Source organism: Ambystoma mexicanum, chromosome 2p, assembly GCF_040938575.1.
Source record: "Ambystoma mexicanum isolate Mex_15411 chromosome 2p, UKY_AmexF1_1, whole genome shotgun sequence".
NCBI classification, from domain to species: Eukaryota; Metazoa; Chordata; class Amphibia; order Caudata; family Ambystomatidae; genus Ambystoma; species Ambystoma mexicanum.
This window is the reverse complement of record NC_090923.1, coordinates 799,303,469-799,326,377: the sequence shown is the minus strand read 5'-3', so window position 1 is coordinate 799,326,377 and position 22,909 is coordinate 799,303,469. Positions and strand designations below refer to the sequence as shown.

Below are 22,909 nucleotides of genomic sequence, written 5' to 3'. Positions count from 1 at the left end.
TGGGGTGTGTCCCAAATAAAAATTCCTAAGCACCCGTGAAAAATTGTTGTTGGGCTCTATTACAAAAAACACAAGTCTTACTAGCGTAGACTTAGTTTCATGTATGCTAGCGCGACACCTGTTAGTGTCTCAGAGGAAGAGGCAGCCAGAGTCCAACCCCCTCTCTTTGCAGTATTTCACATATTCAGCCATTCAACTTAAAAAAATAAGAGACGACAAGCATTATTTCTAAGCTTAAAGCTTGAAAGCTCTCAGGGGTATTTTTACCTCTCTGAGTGACCTGAAATAAACAACGCTGCCATATGCGAGGCGCTTAAGCTGCCCATAACCAGCATGGCAGCAAAGATGCCATTCTTTAGAAGCAGACAGGAGATTGCAGAGCAATATATGGGAGAGATTAGAGCAATAAATTTATTCACATTGAGGAATCCGAGCAAAAGAGGTCTTGGACAGTCTATAAAAGGGTCTGCATTGCACTTGCTTGAAGTGCAATTCAATACTTTGTAGTTAAAGAAGTCTGTGAGGCTCCACAGAATATAAGATGTTGCTCTGAATTATGGTATGATTGATGGACTAAACAAACCTGACTTGATTCCAACCCATGTTTGACCTCTGTGCGTCATTTTACCATCTTTGTGTGTCTCCCATGTGATTTCCTTTATTATTTCCACTGGTGGGAAACCTGTGTTCAGAAACATCTTCACCAATATAGGTACTCAGCTTTTTTCCTAGTTCTTGAGGACTCTGAGGTGTCCTTTTTTTGTTGGAGCTGATCAATACGTGAGGCGAAATTCCAGTTGCTATATGTGTACAGTTATCTTTCTGCACCAATATCATATTTTGTTAATTCATCAGGACCTGAATGCCTCCTGAAGTTGGACCCCCTTTAAGTCCATGGCTACAAACTAAAATCAAGCGGGCCAGCCCAGTTGCACCTTCAAGATTAAACCGCAAGAGGCACAGTTAAAAACCAACCAGTGGTTGATTTCAAGACCCTAAACCTTCTCGGCCTTCAAGAGGCCCTGGAGGTAATGGGCATTGACTAAGGCGCCTATGGCAGTCTGGAACAAGCCCCTTTGCCAAGGGCCTAAGTCCCTTCAGGCCTCACCCGAGAACCCTAAATTGGGTAGTCCAGCCTTGACAAATCGCAGAGACAAGGGCTTGTGCGTCCTATGGTACTTAAATGGTCCTGTGTCTGGTCCTTGTTAAACAGACAATCAAGCAGTGCAAATTGGTCGGTGGGTGAGACGCAAGCAAGGTATAGAACTATTAAATAAATAATAAAGATATGTAAGACACACAACGCTTAAATGTTCTGGCTTTGTAACAGTAGGTTAAATGCAGCATTTACCCACAAAATATTTACCAATAATCACTGAGGAATTAAAAGGGCGGTACCTGTCCTCCAAACTGACAATATTTTAGGCAAATGTGATGTAAGAAGCCACAAAGAAAATGGGTTGGTAAGAACTCTATCTGTTCACAGTTTGTAATGCATGTGTGTCCAAGCAAAATTGGAGTTCATTTTTGGGGACACATTTGTACTTTCCGAAGCCAGAACAAAATAACACCCCAAAAAAGCTTTTTCGGCATGAAGCAATCACAACAAAATGTCAGTAGTTTCATGTATGAAACATCCAATACAGTTTCCTTTGCAAATTAAAAGTTATGATGAAATTATAGGCCACTGTTTCCATAGATTGAAATTGCTGGGAGCCTTTTTAGCTGCTGCTTACAGCCAAGAAGAGCCTGTTGACACCAATAGCTACTACGGGCTTCTTTTGTGATGGTATGTTATGTTATATTGTTTTCTAGCACACAACATACACCCTAAGGATTCTTGGTACTAAGATGGAGGAGCAATATACAGAACTGATGTGTCAAAGCCTGGGTTTTGAAGAAAAGCCAGCTTAAATAAGCAGGTGTTTAGTTAACACCCGAGTACCAATGGATTCTGAATCAGGCGACGAGTAAGTGGAAGAAAATTCAATACTCACGGTACTAATAAAGAGAGGGAGGACATACTGTGCGTGGATCTAGATAAGCACAGGACTTTCCATTGAGAGCTAGAACGCTAAGAACGCACACCTGATCCATTCAAAATGGTGGCCTAAGATGGTTTACAACACAATGAGCCATGCAAATACATTAAAACGAAATCCTTAAAGAGGCTGAGTGCCAGCATAGATAAAAGAAAACAGAGGTGGTATGATGATTTTCTATACTCTCGACATGCAGTTGCAGACCCTCATTACAATTTTTTCGGTGCGAGAAAAGTGCTGGTAAAAGGGACGGTAATTCCGTGGGCAGCACTTTTACCGCACCACAAAACTACAACGTTGCCGGTGGGGGTCACTGTTTTACCTCCAGCCAAGCGATGCAGGTAAATCAGGCCCCCACCTGCAAAAAACTTCTGGTATTACCAGTGCCGGTAATACAGACAATCCCCTCCATAGAGTCCTATCTCCATGCAAAGGGGATTTACCACCCTTTCCGCCACCTGCAATATCCCAGATATTCCGGGATATCAGAAGGTGAAAACGTTAGGTCATTTTGCTGGTATCCTGCCGGAATTACCGGCGGATATCAGCAAACCTGTAAGCAGGCCAACTGTGCTGATCCAGGGTTAGATCTTAAGCAATGGTAATCCCAAGATTATGTACATACGGATCGGGAAGGAGCATATTACCCACGGATGTAGGCCAGTGCCTTTCGTTCCAAGTATTAGAGGGATAAGCGCCTTGAAACACTTGTGTATAGGCGCGTTATAAATGCCATATCATATCATATACCTAATACCACAAATTCTTTGGTCCCGTCCGAGTTAAGCTTGAGTGACTTTACTCTCATTCACTCCTTGATTCGGTACACGCAGTCACGGGTAAGAGTGATATTACCCCTGTCTGCATTATCCAGTCGGAATATAATCTGCATATCATCGGTGTAAGTATAAAACGATAAGCCATATGAGCGTATGAGACCAGTGAGTGGACGAGCATTGATATTTACTAGAATGGGTGATAAAGAGGAACCATGAGGATCCCCATAGGGGGGTAGACAGAGCAGCGGAAAGAAACAAACAAAGCAATCATGACCTCTTGAGCTTGCATGGTTAAAAAGCATTGAAATCAGGATAAGGCTTTATCCAGGAGACCAGCCTCTTGTACCCGGAGTAAAAGGGTAGGATGGTAAATGGTTAGAAAGATAATAGGAGGATCAACAAAGCCGTTCCGCCACCATCAGCCACCCACCCAAGATCATCTAGGATTGAAATCAGAATAGATTCAGTCCCTCGATTAGGACAAAAGCTACTTGTATGGCATCTGAGATCTGATTATAAATCAACTTGTGTCCATAATATTGAAATTTAAATGTAAATAATAAGTCATCCCACCACCCAAACCGTTTGTACTCTTTGTAATGATCACAGAAGGCCGAGGGTGTCCTCCAACCTTGCAAACTGTGGCCAGCAGAATACACACAGATCTCCTCAGTAGATGCATTGACCTTCTGTGCTATCCAAACAAGAATTGCACCCAAAACTGAGAAACACAGTTAATATTGTATATGTCAGAGTACTGGTGTGTTCACTCGTGAGGTGCACAGGACATTGTGAAGCGTTGTCCCAGTTTACATCTAAACTGTCTGCGGGAAAAAATGCACTTGGTTTGGAAGTACTCACTGAAAATACCAGATTTCCTGCGACAGCCCTGTAGCGGTAAACACCCTGCTAGTCGCTGAATGTGTGATTAGTCACTTTTGCACAAAAGGTTTGAAATGCCTCTGAGTGTGTGAAGAAAAAAGAGCTTGCTTTCAGTGTATAGGCGTCCACCAATGAAACTCATTCAGGTGAAGAGCCTCCCAGATGCATCAGATGTGCTCCCAGGGTGAAACAGCAACGTATACACACACGTGCATGCAGGCGTGTGATTGTGATAACTATATCTGCAGCTACATTGCACGGGGATCAAAAGCTAAGAGTAGCACCTCCTGCAGCAACGTTGCATGTTATGCGCCTAGGATCATTTCAGTGCATCGGAGCTGAGAAGTGCCCTGTGTACAGCTGGCAACACGTGCAGCATGCAGGGTGCTGCTTCAATGCCTTCTTGCAGGCCGCAATGTGAGGTATCTTACCAGGATGGCAAATTATGCCCTGTGCTTGTTGTCCTGTGTACAACAGACAACCCCCGAAACGCTTACACAGCAGCCTCAGTGTGCTACACACCAAGAGCCCGTGTGCTGGTAGCGCATCCTCGGCAGTATTGTATGTGCAGCTCATGCAAACTGTGTGCAATGCCTCCCAAAAGTGTCTTACAAGAAGTGCATGCAGCGTTCTGTGCTCAGTGCATGCAGTGTCCCCTGCAGTGCATGAAGTTTCTCCCCGGCCGTGGTATGTGTTCAGTTAAGTGAATAGTGTGCAGCCCGTAGTATACACAATTCATACAGTGTAATGTCTAGTGAGAGAGTGTGTGTGTGTATTTTCTTGACACTATCCTATATGTATGGAGTGAAGCCTATAAGGAACAGAGTGATTCTCAACAGTGCCGTGCAGAACATGCAGTGTTGGCTGCCCTTTGTAGTGGATCCAGTGTGTGCTCTGCAATAGTCTACGGCAGTGCCTGTCCCAGCAATGTCCTGTGCCGTATCCTATTAACGGCGATTGCCTAGAATTGGATGTACGGTGCTGTGTGTGCAGTTCGTGTTTTATACCAACAGCAGGTTCGGGTGAAATGCATGCATGATCTCTCCAGCAGTGCCAGGCTTGCGGGTACTCACGATTTCAAGGGGTTCTGGACGGCTGTGGCCATTTTGATGCAATATAATGCCCTCAGCTGCAGATTCCGGGCTCTAACCTCGAGCGGCATCGACTGTACAATTTCATTCATTCTGTGGGCTGCGCTGGGAGGACCCAGCCAATCGGTAGACCAGCTGAGTGGATGCAGCAAATAGCAGGCATCGCAGTTATGAGCCAGTAGAAATAGCCCGATGGGAAATGTAGTGCGGCTGCTTGGTGTTAACGTTCACAAAGGCAAACGAATGAACTTCAGCTCCCGGCAAGCTCAGCGTTTGACAGGTTGAGGGACTTCCTCCTGCCTCTCTGATTGGTCAGCGTGTGTTGTCGGCCGAGACACAGAAAGCGGGATTCTCCTAATGATGAGGTTACCTAGCAGTTCTCGAAGGGATATGGCGTATTTATTTGCACATTCCCAAGGTCTCGCTCTAAACGCATAGTGTTACACAGGCAGTGTCGGTGCGCCAGCAGAAGCCACTATTTGCGGCTACAATATCGACCCGCTTCACATTGTTTTTAACTTTCTCCCTCCTTACAAAGCCTACTACCATCTCAAAATCAATCTATTCCCAAATATTGCCATGTCCGTTATCCCGAATACATGATACGGTGTTATTTTTTGTGTTCAGATATATATATATATAAATATATATTTTTTTTAACGGACTAAGTAATAAACGACAATTACAAATAGTTAATACCAGAGCCGGCCTTGGGGGGTGGGGGGGGTGAGCCGGGTGACCGGCCGGGGCGGCAAGCCACCCAGGGTGCCATTAGCCCCCGCCACGCCAGCTCAGGGAGTCTTTCAAGGGCTCCCCCGAGCTGGCATTGTGGGAGAAGGCGCAGCAGGCGGCCTTTTACCGTAAAATGTGCCTGCCTCAGAGGGTGCATTTAAATGCGCCCCTCCGCCGCGGGCACTTTTCATAAGAAAAGGCACCATTAGCCCGACACTACGCCATCTTGAGGGACTCTTTCAAGGGCTCCCCTAAGCTGGCGCAGTGGCAAGCGCCTCATTGTCATTGAATAAACCCGCAGCGGCGGGCTCATTCAATGACAATGGGGTGCTAACGTGCCCTATTTAACCTCCTCGACAGAGCGAGGAAGTTAAAAAAGAAAAAAGTGGCCCATCCTTGCCCCGCCCCCTTCCGCCCCACCCCCTGTTATCCAGGGGCATGCAGAGGGCGAGGGGGGCACCAATTCGCCCAGGGCGCTGCTGCCCTTAAGGCCGGCCCTGGTTAATACGTTTGTATAGTTTTGCTAATCAAGTAATAGTCTATTAACGGATCATCAAAAAAACCTGCAACGCATGTACAATCAAAACAGGACATGTCTAATCAGGAGATCGATTATCATAATAATTATAATTGATTGCCTGATTAGAGAGAAATGGGGCTAAGTTAGCGAAATGGAGACGTGACACCAAGAGGTAGAGGGCAGAGGAGCAGAAGTGTGTGATGATGCATAAATAACGAAGGTCATGGAACAGTGGTGTAAGATGGTAGCCTCTTACTAATAAATAAATGGGGTCGGGGCATATGTTGAAGGAGTGGTTTATGTGGCTAGATACATAGTTCATACATGCCAACATTTTGCAGCAGCCGGGAGAGAGATTCTCTTGGAGAAAAGAATTTTCCCCATTCAATTATTATTATTCATTATTTATTTCTTATAATGCGCCACATGCCCTTAGGCCTCAGAGCGCAACAAAACAAACAGATGTAACACTTAAGAACAGAAGATACCAGGCATCAATATTATAAAACAGAAAAATCAACAACTAGTTTCAGATCTGATGAAACTCTTGACAAGTCATTACAGATGGACAGATAGGATGGCAGGCTACTTGAACCACAACCCACCAATATACAGTCCCTGCCAGCCTGAATACACCACCAATCTATCTTGGCCCTTCAAATGATTTTAAGGTCTGACATTCTTACAACCCCAGGGCCAGTCTTTTGACGTAACCATGCCAACACCTTATTCCTGAGGGCATCTCGAGGTTCATGGCCCACTACTGTCTCTACACTGGTGATGAAGAAGTTTCTATGATCCATAACAGCCTTTTTTCATGAAATCATCAGCAATTGGAGGCATAAAGGATTTACCAATATGCACATTCCTTGGTAAACAGAATGTAGGGCTTGAAATGCCCTGTTGCACAGATGTTATGGGGACTTGGACACCCTCGTTCTTCAGTCTGCAAAGTAGTTAAAGGCGGTACAGCTTGCTTTTCAATGATGATAGGAGTGGCAATGGCCGGAGCTTGATGGATCTGTGAAAGTGTTTGCTGTTTCACTGGTTGTTTATCCACTAACACTTTCATATGCTCCTGCTCAATGGTTGTCTGACAAAAGCTATCCCTGGTGTCCTTGGCAGTAACGTCCTTCCCAGCCCCTGAGTATTGTTTTTTCCGTATGGGGGCCAGGCAACTTGGGTTATATTGAGTTATCTGAGAGTTATGATCTTCAAAGGCCAAGAGAATCTGAGCATTATTATCTACAGTCGGCTCCCATTGGGAAGACTTGTCCACTTTTGCTGGCTCAAACTGCTCTGCAACTTTGTCCATTACATGATGCCAGAGACAGACATCTTTAAAATGTTTACATAGGTTCAGTTCTCCAATTATCTGAGCATGCACTGGCAGCCGTTGTGTGGGACTACTTGGGTCAAACTGACACTTTTGTTTAGCTTCTCCATCAGATAATTCATTAGAAACTTGCACCGGGGATTCCAAGCCAACGGCCTCCGTTTTACCCAATGTAAGTTGGTCAGGAAATGGTACGTGTGTAGACATGTTTTCAGCAGTCAGCACTGGCATCGTATCATCAGTCCCTTGAATATAATATTCAGTAAGATCCTCCTTAAGGGGACACCCTTTCTCTTCAATTGACGGAGAGCCTATTGAGAGGACCCAAGAACAACCAAGATCGCCCTCATCCACAGAGAGATATAGGGCCTCATTACAACCCTGGCGGAACGGGTTAAACGGCGCTGTAAAAGGTGACGGCACCGTTCAACCCGTTCCGCCACATTACGAGGTCCCCTCGCGGGACACGTTAAGCACGCCTGGGAAAACCAGGCGTGCTTACCGGGTTCCGCAAGGGGAAGAGGGAGCAAACAACGGGCCATCTCGTTATGGCCCGTTGTTTGCTCCCTCTCCCATTCCCATTCAGCCCTATGGGGCTGAAATGGGAATGGGGAAGGACCGTGTCCGGGTCCGGGTCCTTGAGGGAGGAATTACCGAGCCATCCGAACTCGGAATGGCCCGGTAAATCCTCATTCCGAGGACCCGGACACGGATGTGAATTCGGCGGCAGCCATGCCGCCAATAGCGGCATGGCTACCAGCCGAACTCGTAATGAGGGCCATAATCTCTTATCCTGCAATCTTCGCTTCCTTTGAGCACTTAATGCCATAACTTCCATCAAACGCCCATTCTTGGGCAAGGGTGCCATACATATATTATCAGATTAAGTGAGGGCTTTACTGATTATTCAGGTTTTAGCTTTAGCTTTGGACATCTCAGGAAAAATTAGATAAGGAGCCATTAAAAACCTCAAAACAAATCCAAAGCAGGAGACACACCATTTTGATAGAACTAATGATTGCGGTAAGACTACAAAAAAATTCTTCCTCACTGGCTCCAGAGCTCACACCCACAAAGCGAGTTAATATGTTATAGTCTTCACAGACTCACCCGTAGACAGCCAGTTCGTTCTACGAGGCGGTCCACGTTACACCGAGTAATGCTAGCTGATGCACTGTAAACACACGGTTCACCTAAAAGGTGTCTCAGTAGGCACAAAGGCACCTCAATCCCAAATCTTCAGGCCCACAGGGAACGAAACCCAAAACTCGAGCAGCGGCAGTCACCCAGCCAACACACCGACAACCCGCACCGGCATTAAAAAATAGCAACATTTTTGTTAAAGAAATCAGGAGTATCTGCCTAAATTAGGAGGGTTGGCATGTATGCTTAGTTGGAGTCTGGGAAAGCAAGAGTGAATATGGAAGCAGCATATGTCTGTAAGTGTAAGGGCGGGTATATTTTTTATTTCTTGTATAGATATGGGTTTTCTTTAGCAGTGGATTGATGTTCGGAAAGTACTGAATATTGATTTTGTTAGAATATATACTCAGCAAAATAGTTCCCAGTAGGGTCCTCATTGCATCTTTGTATGTACTTGATTTCCTATCTCTTCCAATTGTTAGTTGGCATCCACTAGGTAGCAAAATTAACCAGGCCTACCATGAGTGGACAGTAATTGATTTGGAATCATTCTAGTTAGAAGTTATTGTTTTAATGCCTGTTGATGGCATTATCTTAACTATGTGCTATTTCGTGGGAGGTAATATAGCTAGGCGGCAGCAGATTTAAAGACTATCAAATTAAAGGAAATATTTTCTTGTAGACGGATTTTAAGTTTCATAATGTTGCATAGTCCTTTCCAGAAGGGATTGGTGCATAAGCAATTAATGAATATATGTTCAAAGTCTCTGTCAGTGTCCTGTCAATGCCAGCATTTTGGGTTATGTGTAAAGCATAGTTTACAGAGTGAAGTAGGAACCCAGAAGAGTTGGTGGAGAAGAAAAAAATAGGTCTGTGATAACCAGAATGGGCGAGTTTTAATGTGGTTGGCTGTCCAGAAAGACTCCCTTATGAGATCATCAACTATCATTTTGTTGGTGGAATTGCCATTTGTTATATTTTAAGTTTGAGTGTCTAAAGGTTGTGCCCCTAAAATAAATTAACAATGTTTGGATGCCAAGAGGCCTGTATTTTGAATTCCAACATCTCTTTGACATTTAAGATGCCTTTGTGTGACCAAAGGTGCACAGGGGCCTCACTTATTGGTGACGTTCTTGGTTCCCCATAGTGAGGCAAGAGGCTAGGTTAGAAATCTCGACATTGCTATGGGTAGTCTGATCAGCAAATAAGAAGCTGATTTTTGTTGAGAATGCGATCAGGTGAAAATATAATAGTTTTGATATGTGGCCGGTAATGGCAGAATGTCATTCACGTAGACTAAACGTTTTAGTTTCACTACATTAACAGCGATAACAAGGAAAGCGTGATTAATACAAAAGGTGAGCTAGCAAGGGTTCAAGGCCCAAAACAAACAGGAAGGGGCGCAGTGGGCATCCTTTTCTAGTACCTGGTACATTTGGAAGTGGGGTGTTATGTTTCCATTGATGAGGATAAAAGTTCTAGGGTTGTGATATAGTGCAGCAGTAGCTTTCAGAAGGGGGCACCAAAATGGAAAGTTTCTAGCGCTTCGAACAGTAAAGGCCAAGCCACACAATCAAATTCCTTTTTGGCATCAGGCATTATGAAGCTTTGCAGGATTTTGAAAATGGAGCTCTTGATAGTGGCTTGCATCTTGCTCGACTCTCTGACTGTGGGCGGATGTAGCCATGAGGGAGGTAGGGCGATATTTGTTAAAAGGTCAGATAGCTAGGTATGGTTGGGCATACCAGCAAGCAAAATGTGATCTTATTTTCAGAGGAGTCATATATTTTGAATCAATTTAACTTAACTACTGACAGACTGAGGTGCTCGACAATACTAATAGTAACCAGTTTGTCGCCATTGACTACGTAGCATAAAAAGATGGTAAAAACAAGGTTCTCATTTAGGTATATGTTAAGTATGCTTTTGCATCCTCTCTGTCCAGCTGTCATCCTGTGGCCATGTTGGGAATAATATAAACACAATGGGTGATATTGAGGGGCAGTAACTAAACAGGGTGACTAGATATGGAGGTTCTGTGCTACCATGAATAGGCTGGGCTGCATGGCCGACAGTGATACAAATAGTGTATAGTAACAACTCCATATTAATTGTTAAGTATGATTGTAACTGGGTTCTGTTTGATGGAGCATGGGAGAAAGTTCCTCATGCTCCCGTGGATGTATTTGGCCTCACACAGCCAGAGCCAAGTCTATGAGATAGGGCTGTGAGCATGTCAGTCATATTAATCAGAGGTCGATAATGCGACATGGACCAAGAGCCATATCAACGATATTAAGTATAAGTATATCCAGGGGGCTGGTTGAGAGTGGACCGGGGCATGTGGCCAAGGATCAGGACAATCCGCTATGAACCCCACAGTGAGTGCACCCTCCTCCCCTTGCCCCAGCCGATGCAGACTCCACACGAAGAAGCGGCATGAGAGGACATAATGGACACCAGCCAACGAATTGAAATCAAAGTGCAAATTCCAGGGGCACCAAAACATAGTCTTAATGATCCATTCAAGAAGGTCCAGCAAGGAAGAGAAGCCGAGGTACTGGTCCCAGAAGGCGGAAACCGTAGTGGGGAATGAGTGATCTAGACCAACTGCCAAAAGAGCGATCCAAATGCGGAAACCAGAGATCACCCCACAACCAAGAGGAAAATCCTGGTGAAGCATGTGGACCACCAGAGCACAGGCCATGACTAAAGAAAGAGAACAAACTACAAAAATAAGCTTACAGTCTAAAATTGATATTTACACAACCAGGGGACAGCAAGCGCATCGGGAGACGGAAGAAGGCACAACGTCAATGCAACAAAATGTAGATGTGACATCGACCCACTCGACTCAAGATATCCTATGTGTCATATGCGAGGCCAGAGTCACACTGGAACAAAAAATTGACGACATTGGTATGGAAGTCAGACTGCTGAGGCAGGATTTGCATATGGTGTCAGCCAGAGTTGGAGAAATGGAAGCACGAATCTCTGGCATCGGAGACACTTTCGCCCCCAATCATTGCTTACCAGAACACATCTACTAGATAGGGAAAATGGAGGACGCAGACGGTAGAGCAAGACAGAGAAACATATAGATAAATGGTCTCCAGGAAAAGACTGAAGAACCATCGATGGAGCTATATTTGTAAGCCTGGATTAAAGAATGGTTGGGCCCAAATGGACTGTCAAACCTATTTTTTTAGTTGAGAGAGCCCATAGAGTGCCAAGCAAGGAGCCCCCACCAGGAATCCCACTACGACCAGTAATGGCTTAACTCCTAAACTATCAGGATCCTGACACACTCCTACAGATTGCAAGAAAAAAAGGTCAATTAACACTAAATGGTGCAAAAGTAATGGTTTATCCCCATTTCACCAAAGCTGTCCAGAAGGCTTGCCAATCCTTCAACATGGTATGGAGAAAGGTACGTTCACAGGAGACCAAATATGCCATGATTTTCCAAGCAACGTTCAGAGTGATCGGCCCACAAGGAGTTAAATTCTTCACAGACCCAACAGAAGAATGGGACTGGTCTGGCCATGTAGGCCCCAAAAAGGGGTGGGAAACCAAAAGGGAACTCCGGGCTGGTAAAGGACAAAACGAATGCAAGTGGCAACCAGGCGAGTGGCGTAGAAGAGGTTAGGCTGCAATGCCATATGCCAGAGTGAATTGGAGCTGACCAGACACTGTGATGGAAGTAATGTCAAGAGGGAAGTTTTAGTCATTGTTCATCCAAGGGGCTAGTGTATAAGGATTAGTCGATTGCACACCAGAGCGGGTGAATGCATGTCCCCTCACCAATGAGTGATGTTGATTGGCTTTCAGTTCGTAAAGGGGCCACAGCTGCCTCGTGTTGGGGGAAAATATGGGGTCGGGGTGTTACAAGGGTTCCGAGGATTTTGTTAGTAAAGCAGGATCTACGCCCCGTCCAAGAGCATCCCTCTATGCAGCATCAACGTGCACTGTATATCCACAAACATAGTGTCTAACGGGAAATGTAAAACAAATCTTTTCCATTAGTGCTGGAATGAATTGGATTTTTTAATTACCCTGACTGCCATGTAATGACTCTTGTGAATTTGAATGATATTCATCTTTTGCTGGAAGAGGTTTTTCACATTTTCTGTAATACAATACGTTTGGTGATATAGCAGCACTTTGACACATTTTCCAAAATGGAATCTCACTATTACATCATTAGGTCATGCTAGACCATCGGCGGACATGTAGAGTCCTTGTATGTGCTACTTAGGGGCTTGTACATTTAAAATCTTAAAAATTCTAAATTTGGCTAAAGTCTGAATTTTGAATGCAGAGGGGTTCCCATTTCGTAAGAGGTAATTTAGATATTTTTATTTATTTGTATTTGGACATTGGGTTCTCAGGATGCATTTTTACGCTCTTTTGAAGACAGAATCCATTAAGCAGACGACATGTTTGTGACGTCATTACGTCATGCACGTATCCTAACTATAATGTAGTGGCCATTTTAGTTGGGCTCCAATGACAAAATCACCTCAATCAAACTTCAGAAGGTAGGTAAGATTGTTGATTTGCCATTGGTTTCACTGGCTGCTAATATTTTCCTTTTTTCTGTTGACTGGGGAATATCATTACTTTTCCAGCCTCATGGAAACCTTAATCTATTGGACAAACTAGAAGAGTGAACGGAAATGATTCCAAATAATGTCCTTTAGCCAAATCGAGCAGGGGATATTCAATTCTACATAAGCTAATTTTCTTTTTCATACTAGCCTCAGGCCTTTGCCAACTTAGGGATATTTCAGCCATTTAAAAATACTGTTTATTCCCCCTTTTTATATTCATAGAAACTAGGAATGTTCCAAGTAAAAATCATTACATTGATAGTAATGCAGAAATATCGGCCGGAAGGCACCTTTTCAAGTCATTCAGATACTTTCTATTTTTTGTGGTTGAAGTGAGGTGTGAATCACATGAATGAAGAAATTAAGATGAATTGATGCAAGAGATCATTAGTTATTGTTGCAGACGTATTTATTTCAATGACGCAGGGGGGGCCTCTTCCTCAAATTGATACAATGGCTACAATGAATCTCTAAGAATTTCCCTTAACCATAGAAGTGACAAGAGATAATTGTACTCCTATTTTCAACAAATTATGTCACCATCCTGAGTTTGTTTGTGGTGTTGCATGAGACATTGATTGAGAGTCCTTAGGTATACGTTGAACTGCATATGTCAATACCCCTAAAGAATGTCCAGCAGCCGCAGCAAAAGGGACAAAAACATGTTTTTGTCTTTTTTTTTTTTTTTTTTTTTTATTCCCATTGTTTATAACCTCATAGGTTTTTACAACATGTTTTAAAATTTTTCTTTCCCAGTTGCGCCGTTTGTTTAGTATCTACCTAGGGACACCACTCCTATGGATTCCTGTCTCTTATTCTGAGCTCGCGAGCCGGCCAGACGTGTGCGCCTCCTCAGCGGGTCCCTGTAGGCTCTTACAGTTTCAATTTGGCCCATTAGCTCTTTGCAGAGCGACAGTCAAAAACTTCGCGGCTGTCCTGGACCATTTAGCCGAGTCCCCGGCTATCAGCCGTGACCAGGAGGTTTCCTCATCCAACGTCTTGGCTTCATTGAAGAGTGGTGTCAGATAGGATTGTCTCTCATCGGATAGTGCTGGACAGATCATTAGCAGGTGTCGAAGTGATTCTTGGTTGTCCGGCGTACTGCATAGCCGACACTCCGCTAATGGGGACAGCGCTCTGTTAAATAGAATTTCTCTAGTAGGGAGTAAGTTTAGCTGAGCCCGCATAAAGGTTCGTCTTAGATTTTTTTCCGGGAACTTATCACAGTACTTCAAAGGTTCCTTTAGGCGATTGTACGAAGGAGGTAGATGCATTAGAGACTTATAAGAAAGAGCTTTTTCGTTTGTACAGATCCAATCTTGCTGCTCTAGCTTAGTTTTGACACGGCCTGGATTTGAGATCAATGTTTCTTCATCACACAGCACCGCCTCCATAGCAATCTTGATTTTTTTTTCCCAATCTGCCAAGGCTTTACAGTTCTGTCCTTGTAATTCCCCCCCCACGATTTTGAAGATCGAGGGGGAGCTTTGTAACCGAATTTTCCTGTATAGCTGCGTTGCGGATATTATCACCACCGCTCCGAGAGATAGTAGACCTAAGTCTCGACGGATTGCTGGAAGGGGAGCTGACTTAGGCAAGCCTAGTACAGATTTCCAAATGAAGCCTTCTAGACGAGGCCATAGTTCAACCGGGAGATTGAGGTTTGCCGCCATGCCATAAGTAATAGTTGGAACTACTTTCGTTTTGTAGAATTGTATGGCGGGAAACCATGAGAATTTTCCAAATTTCCCATAGACTGCCCGCATTTGAGAGGTTAGGTTCCGTACTTTTGACCAGAGCGAGTTTTGGAGTGAGTTTTCCCGGAGCGTGTTGTCTAGCATGACTCCGAGATATTTGTATTCGGTTACAACTTCAATTTTGGTTTGTCCCAGTGCCCAGCCGAAAGTAGGTTTCGTGCTCTTTGTTGGTTTTGAGAGTATCAAGATTTTGGTTTTCGTTTTGTTGATTTGCAGGTTATTCGTGCTCATGTATGCCGCTACGTTGGTCAGCTGACGCTGGAGGCCAATTGCTGTTTGGTCTAATAGAACCAAGTCGTCGGCATACCAAAGCCTGGGCACTTTCACCCCTCCTAGTTTGGGGGGGAATGCTCGCACCGTTTTCTCGGACTCTTGATAGTCCCCAATAAATGCAATAAATAGGGCCGGGGCCAGGGGGCATCCCTGTTTAACTCCTCGTTTGGTGTAAATCATGTCGGAGAGGGCCCCTTGCTGGTTTAAGCGGACCCTTAATGATGTTTCCGTGTGGAGGGCCCGGATAGGGTCGAGAACTGGGCGCGGGCAGTTCCATGCTGTCAGTTTGTCCCATAGCATCACCCGGTCTACTGTGTCGAAGGCCTGTGAGAGGTCTATTAGTGCCATGTAAACTTTAGTCGCCCCCCTCTTAGCATTGGCCTTGATTATACTCAGGATAAGAAGATTGATTGCCGTTCCTGTGCCTTTTTGGAATCCTGTCTGAAAACAGTCCGCCGCTGGGGAGAAGGCGGCCCAGTCCTTGAAGTGTTTTAACAGCAGTGATGCATAGATTTTGCCAATTATGTCAAGAAGTACAATCGGTCTGTAATTGGCTGGTAGGTTTCTATCGCCCTGCTTAAAAACTGGGACTAAAATTGCCTCTGTCCAGGATTTAGGAACTTGCTTCAGGGTTTGACATTGGGTGAAAAGTTCATAAATCGCATATGCCCATGCTGCTGGATGTCTTTTAATATCCACATTCGTCAGTCCATCTGGGCCCGGTGCCCTTGACGTTTTTAGCTTGGCAATTATTCTTAGGATGTTTTCCTGGTTTGCTAAATTGATCCATGGGTATTCCCCTCCTTTTTGAGTCTGGACGGGCGAGTTCCCGGGTGCCCGGTATAAGTCTGAGTAGTGGGAGATCCAGCTTTGTTCCGATACTGAACATGAGAGTGGAGGCGCTTTTTGGCAGTTTCTATTTCTGAGCAGTGTCCAAAAATCTTTGGTCTTTCTCGTCGCCCCAATTACCAACATGGCTTCCGCGTCCTTCTGGTACAGTGCTTGGCGATGGTGTTTTAGCCATGCCTTGTAAATCTTCTCGCCCGTGTGATATTCAGTCCATGCCTCCACCTTCCCTACCTTGATCGCTTTCTTTTTTAACTTTCTCAGCCTTTTTGTCACCACCTCTTGGTTAAACGTGTGGACATGGTTGGGAGGGTTTTTCACCTTCCCTCCAAAAACTTGTTTGGTAGGGCACAAGTAGCGATACATATTCCGGTCTGCCCTCCGTTTGGTTTCCTGGTTGGACCCTCCCTTTTTGCTTTAGGGCGATTTCCAGCCCTCTCACGATGTTGGCTGAGAGACGAAGACGGTTTTGCTGCATATTCGAGCTTATCACTGGAAGGTAGTGCACTCTTTCCTTCATAAGACCGCCCCAGGACATCTGCAGCAGATTGTGGTCACTTTTTGATGTTCGGTATACTGTGAAGTCCGTCAGGTACGGAATCAGACCTTCGGAGATGAAGATGTAGTCGAGAGTCGCCTCCGCCCCCGACCTTTCCCATGTTGGAATTTGGGTTTTGTGCTCCACCAGTTCATCTACATTGTATAGCTTACGTGATTTCATTAGTTCAGACCACGCTTTACCCCTTTCGTCGACCACGGGATGGGGAGGCTTGTCATCTTTGCCATTTCTGGTCCCACATTTTGCGTTCAAATCACCGCATATTATTACGTGGGGGATCTTTAGGTCGATTGTAATATTGTCGATGATGTTCGCAGTGTCCGTACAGAAGCCCTCAGTGGAAACTCTCTCCGGGTTCCAGTATAGGTTGATTATTGCTATTTCTGATGTGGCGTCTACGGCTAGATCTTGGAGACGGTGATTCCAGGATACAAGAGTTGTTAACATGCCATAATCTTCGGCTACCTTCTTTATACTCGAGATTCCTGAGCCTACCCGGATTGCCGTCAGTAGGCCGGCCGATGGTCGTCCCTTTAAGGCCCTTATTGCTGGGGACACTTCAATTTCATAGCCGTCCAACGCCGGTTTGCCCAGGAGCCAGGTTTCTTGAAGGCAAATAAGGTCAAAGGCTCCTAAGTTAGTCTCATTTTCAGTCATTAGGTGGCGGTGACCTCTTGTGTTCCAAGATGCCATAAGAAGGGATAGTTCTTTTTGCTTAGTGGGCGGCCTTTCTTCTCGCCCCATAGTGGCATTGGAACACGATGGTAATTGCTAAACTCTGGGGGGGCGGGCAATAAGGTCTTGAACCCACTTCCACGGTTTCAATTGGGTTCCCTCTTTGTTCAGCACTGTTTTAATCTGTTTACCTCGTTCCTCCTGGTGTTGCTTCTCATCACTTAATCTTTGAGCTTTCGGTGGATCTGTGTCGACTGTTCTGGGTCGACTGTTCATGTGATTACTATATTCTTTGTTTTCATAATGATTAGACGGCCTGAATTCTCCCCTTACATGTGCCCTTGAGGACCACTTGGGATTATACGGTGTCTTTTCTGCAATGTATTTTGCGGCCTGATGTAGAGTTGCGCCATTTTTCTCTCTCTCGTGAGTTTTGTTTGCGGGCAATGTTGTTTGAAGTTTTTCAATTTTCAGGCCCATACGATGCAAATCCTTTACAAGTTCTCTGGAGAGATCGAAGGCTGCCTTTTTATTCACATGGAGATAGGCTTTGGCTCTGTGGTCTCGATGGTATGGTTCCACCAGTATAAGATCGGCTGATCTCAGGTTTCGCAACGTGCTTGTCTTCCGCAGCAATTTCAGGACTGTGCCTCGGTTCAGTACTAGATAGGCATCTTTTGCCGACGTTTGCTCTAATTTAAACAGTACTGAGTCGTGTAGTTTCCCTTGTATCTTTTCCTTCGACTTTTGGTGGCTACTCAACAATTTGTGGGGTTGGAAACGAGTTTTATACTGGTGCTCCTGTTGGATTGGCCTACCACTTATGTCTTGGTCTGATTTGCGAGTTCTTGATATTTCTTGTTCTTTGAGGGTTTTTAAGGCCTCTAGGGCAGTACTTGGTGAGTTTGCCGGTGAACTGGAAATGCGAGATCTTCGGCCTCCCCCGTTCGTACTTGTTACCTCATTTTGTAATGGGGTCAACTTCCCCAAAGAGGGTTGTGGCGCACTTGTCGATGGGGAGCTGATTTTTCTCGATGTTGAGGGCCTCGCCTTCTCACCATCCGAGTGTTGTGAAATATTCAATAGATCCTGATCTGACTCCTCTCCGCTACTTACATCCAGGGTCAGTACTGGTCTCAGAGTGGTTGAAGGAGTCTCTGGCTGTACAGCGTTATTGGGTTTGGGTTTTAAGCTCCCCTCATCGCGACTTTTTTGCGCTTTTGGAAGTTCCCTTTGGGTGGACTTTGCTTCTTTGTCCGTTTCCAGCACGCTTTTGCCCTTTGTTTGCTTTGAATTAGTCGTGGGCCGCCCGACTCTAACCTGTTCCTGTTCGTGGCTCGCCGTTTTCTTTACCGACTTTTTGAAAATGGGGGCGGTACCCATGTTGCTGCCACTTTCTATTATCTGTCTGGCCTTTGAGGCGGAAGTGGTCTGGTTATTTTTTGCTTCTAACTCACCTTTCAGTAAGTCAATTTTCCCCTCAAGGTTTGCAGCAATCCTATTTGAGTTTTTCTCCACGGCCATTAGGTATCCTTCCATGAGAGTTAGTTTTTCGCTCATTGAGCTTATCATGGACGAGTTGTCCTTGAGTGCTTCATGAATTGCCTCATACAGTTTGCAAAAGGGGTTTAGGGCTATTGTCATCGCTGACATTATTGACAGTAAGTCAGCTTTATTTTTAGAGGGGGTGTCTTTCTCTATTATGCTTGGAATTTCACTTAGGCGCCTCGATTTCTTGGGGGTTTTTGTCTCTCTCTCCATTAAGTGATGGGCCGGCCTTTCTGTTGACCTTCGCTTTATTTGTGGCGATGGGCTGGGCGTCGGTGAGTTGTTTTCTCTTAGTGGCCTCCCTGGATTTCCAGGAATATGTGGATATGTCCATGCATATTGGTCCTTCGCGGTGGATACAGTCTGCTCATCTCTTTCACTGGGGGTGGCTGGGCCCCCCTCTCGAGGTTTGGAGATAGCCTCTTCTGACTGAGCTGCTTTTGGAGATTCGTGCACTGCATCTCTCTCAGTCGCTTGATAAGCGGACGTTTCTTGCGTACTTAGGTTTACCCTTTGCTGGGGCGAGATGTTTTCTGAGTCGCCGCTCTCCTCATTGTCTATCGGCGTGGCGAGGATCGCTGGGGAGCTATTAACGAACTCTTGAGGGGTATCTTCGGTTTTCCTAGATTTCAGTCTTGGAGAGGGTTCTATGATGGCCTCCAGTATTTCAGCATCTGAAAGTTCCGGCTCCCTCTCATGTTTCCTTTTATGCTGTTGGATGAAATAGTCTTTGAGTGATGCTGATATCAGAGGGGTTGCTAGGCGATTGGTTCTCCCCTGTGCTCTCGCTGGGACTTTGCGAGATTTCTTCCCTGGCGCCTTTTCCATCCTTGCTTTTGCTGTTTTACTTTGCTTTGATGGAATTGTTCTACGTGGTACTGGGGATTTGTTCAGAGTGTCATCCGGTTTAGGGACCTCATACCGGGAGGCCAAGTACTGTTGGGTGGAGCCTCCACTGCCACTGTACTCTGGTTCCTGAGTTTGGGGCGTGCGTTGTGAGGGTCTCTCTTTTGTTTTCGTCTCCAGTGCTACCGGTGGAGTGTATTGGTCTGAATTTTCGCGGAATGAATCATCCTGGGGCGTAGTCACATCCTCCTCGAGTACTTCGAATACCGAGTCGTCTGATTGACTGCCACTCATAGCTGATTTTTCCGGTTCATGGTCATAGCTCTTGTTCAGATCTGAGCTGTTTTCACTCCTTCCAATTTGGGTTGCCTTGGCGTTAAGTAGATTAGACTGGTTGGAATGGTCAATGGGTGAGTGTGTACTTATCCTTGGTTGGTGCATTTGGGCAGTAGTCGAGACTTTAGAAGTTGAAATGTCTTGGTGATTGGAGGTGCCCTCCGCGTTTGGCTTACAGGCGACTGCGTGAAAGCGTACTCCTGGCCCTGTGAGTCGGTCCGCGGCTCTTCTATCTTGAGAGCATTTTCGGGATGGTAGATCAGGGCATATAGATTCTTGCCTTGCCCCTACTCCGACAGTCTCCGGCGGGAGATCACTTGCCATAGTGGTCGGACCGTCGGGCGTTCTGTGCATAGATCTTTTAAGGGGGCTCCGCGTGGTGGCGGGTGGAGGGAGTAGCCCTTTCCACACTGCACCGTTCTTCACCTCTCCTTCCCCTTTGCCCCTTTGATCTACTACTGGGAGCAAGGGGCCATCCAAATACGTGGGGTCCGCAGTGGGACTCTTGGAGCTGCCTAGTTCCTTTACCCTATCCACAGGTGAGTTCATCTGCGTACAAGGCACAGGTGGTGAGGAGTGTGAACAGGGAAGGAATACGGGGGAGGGATTACTCATAGTTTGTGGTTGCACCTCTCGTGGGGTTGCTTTCTGTATTTTCAGAGAGTATTTATTTAGCGGAGTGTGCTCCTGGCACTCTGGTGGAACAACAGTGTCGGGTACCCATTTGCTGCTACGCAGACGACGACTTATGTCGTCTTCCAAGGGGGGTGAGCAAGCCATCCCCCAGTAGTTAGAGTTATATGTGTTTAATACACAGCTAAGGGCTGGGTGGAGGGGGGGCTTTCTATGTAAGCCCCAAGCAGATGTCAGGGAGGGGCTTACCGTCTGTTGCTTCTCGACGCCCTGCCCCGCGCACTTGCCTATTCCTCTTCGGGTGGCCGTGCCGTCCAGAGCCGAACAGCAGCCAAACAGCTCTTTTTGTATTAGATGCAGTGCCCTTTACTCCGCAGTCGGGCTTAACGCCGCGAGGGTGTCTGGGGCTGTTCTTTGTAGTCGAAAAAGGTCACGTGACAGCACACGTGACCGCAACCAGGCAAAGCTCCACCTCCTCCAGGAAGTGGCTGAACGCCGGCAAGCTGCTCTGCGTGAAGCCAAGACGAGTCTGAATGCGAGCGTTCGGGAAACACCCCGCTCGGGCGTCTGGGGCTGTTCTTTGTAGTCGAAAAAGGTCACGTGACAGCACACGTGACCGCAACCAGGCAAAGCTCCACCTCCTCCAGGAAGTGGCTGAACGCCGGCAAGCTGCTCTGCGTGAAGCCAAGACGAGTCTGAATGCGAGCGTTCGGGAAACACCCCGCTCGGGCGTCTGGGGCTGTTCTTTGTAGTCGAAAAAGGTCACGTGACAGCACACGTGACCGCAACCAGGCAAAGCTCCACCTCCTCCAGGAAGTGGCTGAACGCCGGCAAGCTGCTCTGCGTGAAGCCAAGACGAGTCTGAATGCGAGCGTTCGGGAAACACCCCGCTCGGGCGTCTGGGGCTGTTCTTTGTAGTCGAAAAAGGTCACGTGACAGCACACGTGACCGCAACCAGGCAAAGCTCCACCTCCTCCAGGAAGTGGCTGAACGCCGGCAAGCTGCTCTGCATGAAGCCAAGACGAGTCTGAATGCGAGCGTTCGGGAAACACCTTTTGCAGAATACATGAAAATAATGTCGTGTATCTTGTATTCAATTACATAGATATGTGTTGACTATTCCTTTTTTGGAGAATCCCCCTATATTGATATGTTTTCTATCTCTTGGACCTTTGATCTCCTTTGCTAATTCTATATCCAATTGTTTTCATCTGTAAGTACTTTAAATATTAATTATATATACCTTTGAATACCTGATGAGGGTTTTCATTATTTGATAGCCATTTAATGCGATTGTTATAATGATGTATGTATTTTGAATTTCTTGGATGTTGTATGCTCATTTATATACATGAACCTTGATTTTAATTATGAATACATGTTTTTGTACAATTTATTAGACAAAGATTTTAAGATAACTGACTCTGATGTCTATCTCCTTTTGATGTTTACTGTATCTTTATTACACAGTTAGTAGGAGCTAGACTTGTTACACCTCACGCATACTATCTTATCCGTTTTATAACCCTTCAGGGTTCATGACAGTCCATCTCAGCTGAGTTTCCGATGGAGTCACACAACTTAGCAAAGAGCATTCCGAGCTGGTGCCTGAGTTCATGTTATGAGGATGTGAGTGGGGTATGGGATGCCGGCCCAACGACTGTCATAGGCTTGATGCTGGGCTGGAGCCGCACGCAGGGTGGAATGGAGGCTGTAGGGAAAACCCTGCAAACTTCTCCCGTTCAGGGCATGTGATCTGTTTCTATCCTACCAGTGGGGAGTGGGGCATCAGATCTGCAGTACCTTTGGTTGGGCATGCCTGAATGGAGGAAGTAATGGGACAGAAAGACAATCTTCACTACCTCCGGTTTGCAAAGAATACGTGTTGTGCAGTGGTTTCTGAGATAACAATGTTTTCACTGAGTAATTTGTCATTGTTGTGGCATAGATGGTTTCGAAAAGAATACTTGTTCCCTGTGGCATCCTGCTGACATTATGAAGTGCTTTTCAGGCCTTAGCGAAATGTACACATTCAAAACCCCAAACTAATTATTTTGGCAATTTTCTCCTGTGGTGCTGTACATACATAGATTTTCAGCACTCCTTTGACTTGTTTGTTAAATAGTTTAATTGCATTTATTCCACTGTGGTTGTCTGAATTGTGTAGAAACCAAATCACCATGTAGCAGTCTGTCAGTTGTATGTGGTGCTCGGGGTTTCAATAACATTCTGGCTTAATTTACTTTCCAAGAAATATGAGGTGTGCCATTCATGCGTGGCTCATTTTCCCAAAGAAAC

The 22,909-nt window shown here is 45.6% G+C and overlaps 1 protein-coding gene across 4 annotated transcripts in view; it reads right to left on the bottom strand.

Annotated features, from left to right (window-relative positions):
- The window catches only part of DPF1 (double PHD fingers 1), a 989,286-nt gene that overhangs the window by 717,129 nt on the left and 249,248 nt on the right, over nt 1-22,909 (bottom strand). The window contains exon 1 of one of the 4 annotated variants that reach the window (XM_069644468.1): nt 4,777-4,918. The exons of 1 other annotated variant lie outside the window; for it this stretch is intronic. In XM_069644468.1, coding sequence (XP_069500569.1) covers nt 4,777-4,886 — 110 coding nt within the window. In that variant the 5' untranslated portion in view covers nt 4,887-4,918. Of the gene's footprint in view, nt 1-4,776; nt 4,919-22,909 lie in introns of those variants that run through there. 2 more of the 4 variants (XM_069644467.1, XM_069644471.1) reach the window with 2 other exon arrangements.